This window comes from Glycine soja, chromosome 15, assembly GCF_004193775.1.
Source record: "Glycine soja cultivar W05 chromosome 15, ASM419377v2, whole genome shotgun sequence".
Lineage (NCBI taxonomy): Eukaryota > Viridiplantae > Streptophyta > Magnoliopsida > Fabales > Fabaceae > Glycine > Glycine soja.
This window is the reverse complement of record NC_041016.1, coordinates 19103405-19114862: the sequence shown is the minus strand read 5'-3', so window position 1 is coordinate 19114862 and position 11458 is coordinate 19103405. Positions and strand designations below refer to the sequence as shown.

Below are 11458 nucleotides of genomic sequence, written 5' to 3'. Positions count from 1 at the left end.
CAATGGACGCCAAATGTTCTTACCAAGTTTTAAAGAACCTTCTCACAGCGATGATCCTCTGTGAACTCCTTCACGAACAAAGGTGGGGGTACCTGCAAAGACACTTCGAGGCTCAAGGTAGAAGTGTAGAGATAAACAAGTATATGGGTTAGAATGAGGATAGAATACCTTAACTATGATCATCTTCTTTTTTATAAATATGAAATTAGGTGCATAGATCTCAATTTCCCTTTATAATAAAGAAAATATATGATTTTTATCTTATCTTTTCTTAAGTAATAGATATTTCTTGGATTTAGAGACTATCCATTATCTTTTGGTTGGCAAATAGAGTTTCCCTTTTCCCTTATTTAAAACTATTAATCTTTGTTTTCTACTATCGAGTATGATACTTTGTTGAATCCGAGTGATAAATTACCCAGATCGAGTAACAACTTGTCAAGTTCAAGTAAGACATAAAGTTTATGTGATTTTTGGTATTAAGATTCGACTATGAATTCAACTATTGATTGTGATGTCATTCCCTTACTTGTTAAAAAAAAAACAGCAAATGATACATTTTTCATACTCAAATTTAATTTTGACATAATTCTTTATGTTATTAAAATACTTATTTTTAGCTTCTAATTAATATATTTTCCCTTATGCAATGATATGTTCAGGTTATGTGACTTGCATGTAAAAGATTCGTTTATCACTGTTACCAGCTTGATAGAATAAAGCTAATAATGGTTGCAGCTAAAAATATAAAGTGTTGAAAGTGGGGATCAAACTTCCACCCTTCAAGTTTAATTACCAAAAATATTGGCACGAATCAATTAGTGTGAATTTTTTTTTTGTTTAAGTAGTAATTTTGAGTTTAAGTTCAGAGCATGTAAATATGTGTTAAATATAAAAAAAAAGTTTTATCACTTAAAATAATCTTACTTAACTTAAACAGATTTTTTTTCTCGTTAAAGATATACTTATAATCTCTGTGAAAAAAGTAACTAACAGCATATATTTCAATAAAATAAAGAGTTAAATATGAAATAAAATAAAAGTAATATGATTGGAATATTAAAATTTAAACTATTTTTTAAATATTTAAACAGAAAGAAAAAAGGCTGGTTAATGGATGTGAGCCTGTAATGCTAAGCTAGGCATGAGTCAACAAATTAATCTTGATCTCTCAACTTCCAACTAAGACCAGACTCACGTTTACTCTGCCGTGCTTGGTTGTATAGTATGATCGAGGAATTATATATTGTTGGCTTCATATTTCAAATGAGCGAGAGTTTACTCATGAAAACGATATAAAAATAAAAGACTTGCATGCTTCAAAGTCATACATCCAAATCAACAAGTAAAAGGATGAAGAACCAGGTGGTAAAGGAAAGCTGCGCTGGAATATACCTTTCATACCAATTTTTCTTTAACTAAGACCAGAAATAATAATGTGCGAACCCCCATAACTTCTGCAAATTAAACAAGTGAAATTGATCTATTAGAGTTAGTTTCTCAATCGAATCCAGCTACTTTTAATTACAACGGTGCAGCCAAAATCTAGATTGACTCATTCTACAAAATGTAATAATGAGTTGTGGCCCCCCAATCACTCCTGGGGCATGATATGATTTGGTCAAATTTTGGTTAGTTTTCCACCATCCATTGTCCACGCACGGACACTACTCACATGATATGATAGCTCAATCCAAAACATTTAATAGCAATCGGAAATTGTAAATCGTCTTGACCAAAATTTTAATATATAGTTTTATATTTATTAACTCAGAGAAACAAAAATGTCATACCATAATTGGCTAAAAAGCAAATAAAATATTATAATGCGCGTATTATCCGGAATAGATGGATAATCATAAATAAAAATTCAATCTCTAAATGATTATTCAGTGCGTGCGTTTTTTTAACATATTAGGGAGTGAGTTGGGATCATTTTTTTTTTCTATTAATAAAGTTAGCATGCAATATGGATATATAGCTATGGCTGTTTAATGATCTTTCACATAGGATTTGGGGTTTTATGAGAAGGTTAAAATTAAGAGAATGAAAACAAATATTACATGACATTCTAAAGATCAAAGAGAAAGAAGATTAATATGATCAATTAAGGGTTACATTTAATTGAATCATTTTCATATAGATAGATGATGGTTTGAGGCCAACATGAATAATCACCTTGAAAAGTCTAATTTACAAGACAAGAAACACGCACGGACTAAGTTGATCAATTTTAGTGGACTATTAATATTGAATTGATTGGATAATAACTAAGTCTAATTTTTATCATTTTATTTATAATTTTCGTATTATTTTTTTTTGACTTAATTTTCTGGTGATTTTTTATTTTCTCTTAGTTTTAGTGTTTTCTAGAATGTTTCATGTTATTTAGTAGCTGGTGGAAATTTATTTTCATATTTATTATCATTTATTTTTGTTTAGTAACATCTAATTATCAATGCATTTGATAAATGCGTATTAGTGAGAATTTATTATAACATTTCAATATTAGCTTATAAACAGGGAACTCTACTCTCCAAATGTAGAATTTGAATATTAATGAAATTTGAGATATTATAAGAGTTTTTTCTTTATTATCTTATCATTTCAGTATTGAGTTGCACTCGATGAGGAAGCTCTATTTGGAAAAAAAAAAATGTAAGAGTCTCTCCCGTTGACATGAGACTCGAGAAAATGAGCTTTTGGGACCTCGATAATTCAAGAAAACATGAAAGGGATACATAGTTAGCGAACCTTGGATATAACTCAACATATGCTACGTGAGAGTTAGAGTTAATGAGAAAATATACGTTTTTATTTTCAAGTTAGCAACTTTTGAAGAAAAAATACTACGATAAAAGAAATGTAAATCCCTGATTTTAACTATTTTTATTTTTCAAAAGTATATTATAATAATTAGTCTAATGTTATAGAGTAAAACAGATATAATATTAATTAATGTATTTTCTTTTATGAAAAGTGACCTAAATAGATCAGTTGAATTAGACATTGAACTTGGGCATGAGTGAAATAATTAGAGATATGATTTTGGGCTTGTGGACTATGATATTGGGAGACAAGCCATTGCTTCCTGCACTCCCATATTTTTTTCAAATACCAAAATTGACATTACTATAGCAGACACAATGTAGGGTAGTCATTGCCGGCACGTGCTGCTCCTTGTCACTCTTCATGTTCATAGATCACTACAACCATCGGTGTCGATCCCTCTCCCTTCGAGACACTAATCTAACACCCCATGTCCTCCTCCAACAAACAGTGCTTCCATGTAGGGGCGCTCTTCAACCTTTTCAAACAAATTGCTTGCTCAAATCCTCGTCATCCCTTTGGTTGCACCTCTCCCCTCACACTCATTCCTAGCTCAATTCATTCCTCCTCTCCTTGATTCAAATCGAGAACACCAAATCCCATCTCTAAATCCTCCTCTCCTTTATTTGTCTTTTTTTTTTTTACAAATATACAGCTTTATTTCCAAATTGACAATTCTAGAATACTAAAATTTGTTTACATAATTCTGAATTTTCAATTTCAGAATTATGTATATGCATAGTTCTGGAATGGGAAATCCAAAATTAAGCATATCTTTTTTTTTATTTCAGATTGTCCAAAATATTTTCCACATTGTTCTTTCTTGGAATAATGTATGAATAATTTTGGAGTGGACAATCCAAAATTATGCATTTTCTTTTGTTTATTACAGATTCGAGAATCTAGAATGATAACTAGATCTGAAAAAACAAAGAAAAAAGCAAAGGATATTTTTTACCATTCGAGATTTGTATAGGGTGCATGATGCAAAACATGAGGCGCAGGAAGCAATTGCCTAGACAACAACAAGAACGGGCTATCTTAAAGGATTAGGCCCCAAATGTTAAACTGTTCGTGGGCGAAACTAGATTCGGTAATAATAATGATTAAGGATAGGTGCATCGATAGAAATTGAACATGTGTGACTCAAAGATTATATGTTCGCATTAGTAAAAGATAGCTTACATATAAAATCAAGCAAAAGATTTGGAAATAATGACTCCATTTATCTTAAAATTACTTTTCAGCAAATTTATTCTAAAAATGTTGTTTCTGATTCTAATCAATTATGCATATAATTTATTTTTGAGCAATATAATTTTAACATTTATCCCAATGCAAATGGAATGGTGCTCAACTAACGAGGAATTGGCATTTAGATAGTAAAAAAATCACATGTTGGTCAATAAAGCAAGGATCGATAAATGATAAAAAAAAAAAAAGCAAGGATGGATAGTCAATATTATTTTCTTAATTAATGGTGAATTGATGGAGAATCCGAGGATTAGTGGATTGGGTTTTGATGATTAAGGTTGCATTCTAACTAGAACTTTCTTAATTAGTGGTTACTTAACAAAGAAGCCAAGAAGCCTTTTAAAATAATAATAATAATAATGAAGGCAAGAAGATTTTGAGTAAGCTAAAAGTCTCCATTCTAATTAAATTAATTTCTTACTAAGAATTGATGCAATTTAACATGATCAAAGATTAAACATTATTCACTATGGACCAATCCAAAAATATCCTTATTAAGGTTAAAGTTGACCTCTTCCTCACATAAACTCTCCCTTTAATCTCAACCTTCCCCATTGTCTCCCATTCAAAATGGCTATTGACTATGTAATATTTTACAAATAAAATTATTGTCATAAACTTATATTTACTAGAGTAATACTATATTTTCTTATGTCAACAAATAATTGATCTGAGTGACAATAAATTCAAGTACTTTGTTTAAGTGGTCAAGATTTTGAATCTTAACTCTTCTATATGAAGAAAATCTAGGAGTGTTTGAGGTGCAGTTTGATATAGTTTTGATTTAAAATTAGTTCGAGCCAAACAAGAAAATTAAGTATGACGTGGTTTGATTTAGTTTAAATTATTTATGAAATCTAAACTAAGCGAAATCAATCTTTTATAGTTGGATTCGGTTCAATTTTTGTAGTTTGAGAATTTTGCTAGTAAGTATCAAAAACATGCTAAAAATGTTTGTTATTAATTAAACTAAACTTAAATAATAACTAATTCAACAATCAAAGTTATAAATGGACAACAATAATTTTAACAATTGAACTTAAAGTAAAACCGTAATTACTTTTAAGTTGAATAATACTCAATAACCATTCAACTTAAATAATACTCATTTAACTTAAAAGTAAAATAGTAATTGTTTAATGTTATTCGTCACTCAAGGAGAGCCCCTCATATCAAGCAAGTTTCTTAGCGCCCTCCTTTAAAGGATTGGGTCAAATGCAACACTATTGGGACGACAAGATGCTCCTGAAACGTAACTGGTTGCAGAGGTATCTTCAGAAATCACCTTGCTGGTATAGTGGGTTGTTTCACTTTTAATGTTGAAGTAAAAAATGCCCTCTTTGCGGAGATCATAGCGGCCATTAAAATCCATTGAGATAGCTCATGAAAGAAGTTGGAACAAGCTATGGCTTGAATGTGACTCTGTCGTAGTGGTTCAAGCTTTCAAAGATGACAAAAATTGTCCTTTGGTAGATAAGGAATAGGTGGGAAAATGTTGTCACTTTGGTTAACTCTATGTCATTTATAGTAGGTCACATATTTCGTGAGGGAAATACTTGTGCACGTAGTCTAGCTTCTCATGACACTAGCTTAGACACTATTTGTTGTTGGGACTTCATTCCCGCATTTGTCACTAAATTTTTTGCATTGGATAGAATAACTCTACCTTACTACAAGTTTATTAGAGTTTGGTCTTGGCCTACCAAGGGTTTGGCCTCATGTGTTCTCTGGGTTCTGTATGCTTTTTTTTTATTGCTTTGTTGAATGAATTGGGGTGGTGTAGGTTTTGCTAGGGGTTGTTTTGGTGGCAATATGGTTGGGATGAAAAAAATCATTAGCTTCTGCCATAGCCCTCTTTTGCCTTAAAAAAATAATAATCATTCAACTTAATAAAATTAGTTTAGTTTGATTTGGTTCGATTTTTGTGTGTCAAATCGCAAATTCAATCGATGGTTTAAAAAATAAAAAGTCAAACCAAATCAATGATCATCGATTTTTAAGTAATTTTTAATTTTTTGATCAATTTTCAATTTTATGTTTGATTTAGTTCGATTTTGAACATCCCTAAAAAAATCTTGTTAGGAGGAGACATTAATCCACTTTGAGTATCTTCAAATCTCTCAAAGAATATTATTAGTCTTGGTGAACAACAAAGGATATTCTTTAGCATCATATGCGTATAAAAGTTAATAGTGTATCCACTTACAAATTCATATAAATCCTCTTAAAAAGATATTAAATGAAAACTTTAATAAATTTAATGTCTTAAAATATAAAACCCCATTCAATATTTACGATCATTACAAGGATTTAACATGAGAATGACATCAAATATCACAAAGTAAATTTCACTTTGATTCTCTTCTCCCCATACAATTTATTCATTAGGATTTAGGATACACGAGAGCAATGAGCTTATTTATGTGAACTCAGATTTCATCAGGTGTAAATACCTAACGGCTTAGGAAACATGGAGATTCAATTAATACATTCGGAATTTTTCCTTGGTTCTCTCAAAAACTTCTTCAGCAATGTTTGCCGCTTTGCCATCAGCCCTTTTAATCTCCAATTGTGCTTTCTGGTAGAATCCAGTGCCTCGCAATGCATCTGAAATGAAGTCATCGAATCCAATAGCAATTGCTGCCTCTGCCTTTGCTCCATAAACCAACCTCTATATAAATAAAGTGAATATTGTAAGAAAGTGTGCCCGAGAGTAAGCATTGTAAAATAAATTTAATTTTCATGTACTCTATCTTTAAAGATTTTTAAATAATAATCAGATATTAACATAAATTAATTTTTAAAATAATTATTATAAAAATCAATAATTTTTTTTCTTTTGATTTTTAAAATATGAAAATAAATACCAGCTAATTTACAATAACTCAGTGTCTATTAAACTAACTAAATTAGACTCCACTTGATTATAAAAGTTAGTAATCATACAATACAGTATTATTTATGATTAAATAATAATGTGAAAAACTTTTACACTATGTACTTTGCATAGTGGTTTGGGATAATATGTATGAAGTCTTGGTTAGAACCTTAATGGAACTATTGTACACAAAATTGTACTTTAATTAAATTCTTGTAAAATTAATAAAAGGTATAGATAAATTGAGAAGCGTAGAAAAAACAGGACATTTCCAACCTTAACTCGTGAGAGGTGAATTGCTCCAAAGCACATAGGGCAAGGTTCACAAGAAGCATATATTTCACAGTCTGAAAGTTCTATCTGGTTTAACTTTTCACAAGCCTGTAAAATGAAATCATTGAGTTTAAAATACAAATCCTAATAATTGCACAAATTATGGTTGCTGCACATAAAGCTGAAAAAAATGCAGAGTAATGTACAATCAGTTCTGTTTTCATGGAATTTAAAGATGTTATAAAGTTTGACTGAAACCATAGCTCAGAAGAGTAAGGCAAAAAATTGATAAATTCTGGCGGTGAACTCGTCACAAAGATTGGATATTAAAATTTCAATTGATACAAATATCCTGAAGTATGTATAGAATTGATACCATATGCATAATATATTTTCCTTGTCAAATCCTGCAGCAGAATATAAAATAAAATGAACAAAATATTAAGATTTCAAGCCAACTTGCCAACTGGAATCCACTGAAACTATATAATAAGCAAAGACAAATGATGCTCAACAAATATGACAGAGATTGCAGCTAAAAATCAATTCTAGAGATCTCCACTATGTTGAACATAGTAATTTCAAAGCTAACAATTCTTAACCATTAACCTCTCCAATGAAAATATTATAATATTCACCATCCTAGTGGAAATCTCTGATAGTATTACTCGGAGAAACAGCCCAGATAGATGATATAAAAGAAAAAAAAAAAGTACACTGATACTGCTATTTAATTATAAATTATTATTTATAATAAATTTATTAATTTTTACAAAGATTATCTTTTAAAATTATGCCAACAATAATTTATTATTAAATAATAATATAAAATTATTTTACATAATCACTCAACTCATAATATATTATATCTGGACATCCATTCATAACATTACAAGAATAAAGAATTGCAATTTGCACATATACAATCAATTGCCAGAGAAAGCAAGGCAATGACATATCCCTCTTGTGTGGTGATAAATGCTGCGTAAGACAGAAAAGCATAAATGTATATACCAACATATACTACAAGAAAATATGCATTTTAAAGCAATTTAAGGAAATTATCTGGCTATATGCAATCATCTAACCTTTCTTATAACAGTGACTTCTGCATGAGCAGTAGGGTCTGTGTTCCTCAGAACCATGTTGTGACATCGAGCAACTATTTCATCATTACATACTATAATAGCACCAAAGGGACCCCCATCTTCACAGTCTACCCCTTTATAGGCTTCTTCAACAGCAATTCTTAAAAATTTGTGGTCCCTTTGCTGTATAGCTAATTAGCCAATGCAACACCAAAAGCTAATTAATAAGATGGTAGCACGATTTCATAATATGGCATTGAAACCTCAAAAGGGAACCTCAATGTATCATTTAATTTTAACTTGTATAAGACATTTAATTTATTTTACTTTCTTATTTTTATTTATTCTAAAAGTACTAATTGAGGCATCAATCAAACAAAGAATGCAACAAGAAAGCTATTGTTCAGAAGCATTACCTTCCTTATGTCCAGCAAACGCAGAAGCTACTGCAACAGTTCCATTCTTGGTTTGAACCACTGGGATGATCAAGAAAGCAAAAAATTATAAAGAATACTAAAAATAATTGAGCAATAATTATTACCCTTTGTGTGGATTGGGTTTACTTGGGAGAGAGAGGAAAATTAGAGGGAGTGAAATAGAAAAGATTTTTTATTTTTGTGTGTCTGGTTAGAACAGAAATGAGATAGAGAAATTGCACAAATTATGGGCTCTACTGTAAAGTAAACCCTCTTCAAATGAGGTGAAAATAAGATGATTTGTGACTTTTTTATTTAGCTTGTTAAGAAATTGAATATTTTTCTATAACATTTTTTTAAAAAATAATAAATAATTTTATGTTGAGAAAAAATAATGAAGTAAAAAGTGTTTTTTAATTACCATAAAAATATTTTGTGTAATTTTTTTTATTTTTACTTTCTTTTTTATTGATCTTTTCACTCATCTAAATAAGCTGCTAGAAAAATTTTCCACTATATTTTGTGTAATTTTTTTTATTTTTACTTTCTTTTCTATTGATCTTTTCACTCATCTAAATAAGCTGATAGAAAAGTTTTCCACTTCTTTCTTTTCTGTTTATATCTATCCAAATAACACATATTTTCTACTTTATTTCTCTTATATTTCTATTTGTTTATATTATTCATTTTTATTTGTTTCATCACTGATTTGTTATGCAAGAAATTAAGGAAAGAAGGTGGGAGGATGGAAAGAAAGTGAAACCATCTTTGTTTCATTCAAATATCTTTAGCTATTGAGGAGCAAATATTAAAAGTGAGTGGGACCTACAAATTTATCAACCTTTCCATACCAAAAATAAAAGGAGAGAGAAATATTTTTTATACATTAAATATCTAAAATATCATTTTTTTTAGAGATATTTATGATATTTTATATACATACTAAATAACTTCTTTTCTCTTGTTTTCTTTTCTTTAAAGAACTTATAAAATTTCTTTCACTTCCTTAAACTAAACATATATACCCTTAATCCAAAGAAGGCATTAGGGAATCTGGGTGATGCACCAATCCACTAGAAGTTCATGTTTAATCTATGGAGTGGCTCAGTTTATACACTTTTGTTATACTACCAGTGCAAATTGCAGTCTTGCAAAAGCCTTATATGACCTTGTACTACTCTGACAATTAATATAAGACTAGTCGACAATTATCATTTATAAGTACATAGGAGAAATATTAACATTTGTTCAAAGCGAAGCATAAATATTGGAAATGTTGAAATTAGAGGAAAGAAATTGATTGTGAGGAGAAAAATAAAATCAGAATCCAGGTATATACAAAGGAAAAGAGAGAGATAATGAGAAATTTCTTTCCCCTAAGAAAAGGCACATACCATTAACTTCCTCCATGACTTTGTTGATGTCAACAACTAAATATAAAGACCTATTAACTTGGTACACTTAACTGAAACTACCTTGTGTGAACTCTGATAAATCAACGACTTTGTTGGGCTATATATAGTAGTACATAGGTGATGGCAATGAAGTACAAGATCAAGACTCCAAGTGGATGATGACCATGAGAGAGAAAATGTAATCCACGATGAATGCAGAATGTGGTTCCCCCATACATATATATGTCAACAATAAAAAATTATACTCGACCATCCAATAACATTATACAATAATTTAAATAGCAGTATATTATTCTCTATCCCTCTTAGTTAAGTTAGTCATCTTATTCCGTCAGAAAAAAAAATGTTAGTCATCTTATTTTATATTTTCCTTTCCTTCTACGTATTTCATAGTGAGTATTGATAGCATATTTTCTAACATGCATATAGTCCAAAACACTATGAGGTAATGATTTCGATTTTTTTTTTTTACACGTAGGGACATTGTTAAACATTTAATAGATTGGTAAAATGAAAAATAAAAAATAAGATATATGATAAAATGAGCACAAGAAAATTGGACAGTAAAATTTACAAAACAATTATAATTAAATGATAAAATATATAATTAAACTTACATAAACAAAAATAATAAAATTGTATTATATATCATCGTGATGATTCAAGATCATATAATAATTTATCTTCTAATGCATTTTTGAATATTGGTTAAATGTTGTTAAATAAAAAGTGAGATATATAAAATTTTATATTTCTTAATAAAATTTAATATACAATAAAGAATACAATAGAAAACATGTTAATCTCATTTCTTATATTTTACTATATGAATATAATAATAACAAGGGTCTTCCTAAGATGACGCTATCATGCAGACGCTGAATGTTGGAAAGAATATTCGACATCAAACAAATAGCCACATGGGACAAAAAAAAAAGTCTTTTCACACTAATATTAGTTATATATATCTTTCAAGAAAGAAGGGCATAAATAGAAGGAAAAGAATACAATCAATTTAAAAAATTGGATTTGAGAATAAATATATAGAATAAAAATTAGAGTATAAATTAAACTAAATATATAGAATAAAAATTAGAGTGTGAAAAAGGCATGTGAACGGGACTTCAGAATTAAGATAGGAATCATCACATGACTCATCCGATATCAACATACTTGATGCAGACTGTACTGTAGTTATTAGTTACGGGGCATCATGGTCTACAGAAAGGTGGGACGTGATTCTCGATCTCGTGACACGCCCAACAAAGATTGTGAGCATTCCTATCCAATGTCTTCACAAGTTTT

At 29.6% G+C, this 11458-nt stretch overlaps 1 protein-coding gene across 1 annotated transcript; it reads right to left on the bottom strand.

Moving 5' to 3' along the window:
• Positions 1–6325: 6325 nt before the first annotated feature.
• Positions 6326–10335, bottom strand: LOC114388688 (guanosine deaminase-like). Its single transcript, XM_028349316.1, has 5 exons — positions 10133–10335; positions 8739–8798; positions 8323–8513; positions 7238–7342; positions 6326–6754 (listed from the first exon to the last, which is right to left on the bottom strand). The coding sequence occupies exons 1-5, from the start codon at positions 10146–10148 to the stop codon at positions 6566–6568; spliced, it is 561 nt and encodes a 186-aa protein (XP_028205117.1). The 5' UTR covers positions 10149–10335; the 3' UTR covers positions 6326–6565.
• Positions 10336–11458: the final 1123 nt, after the last annotated feature.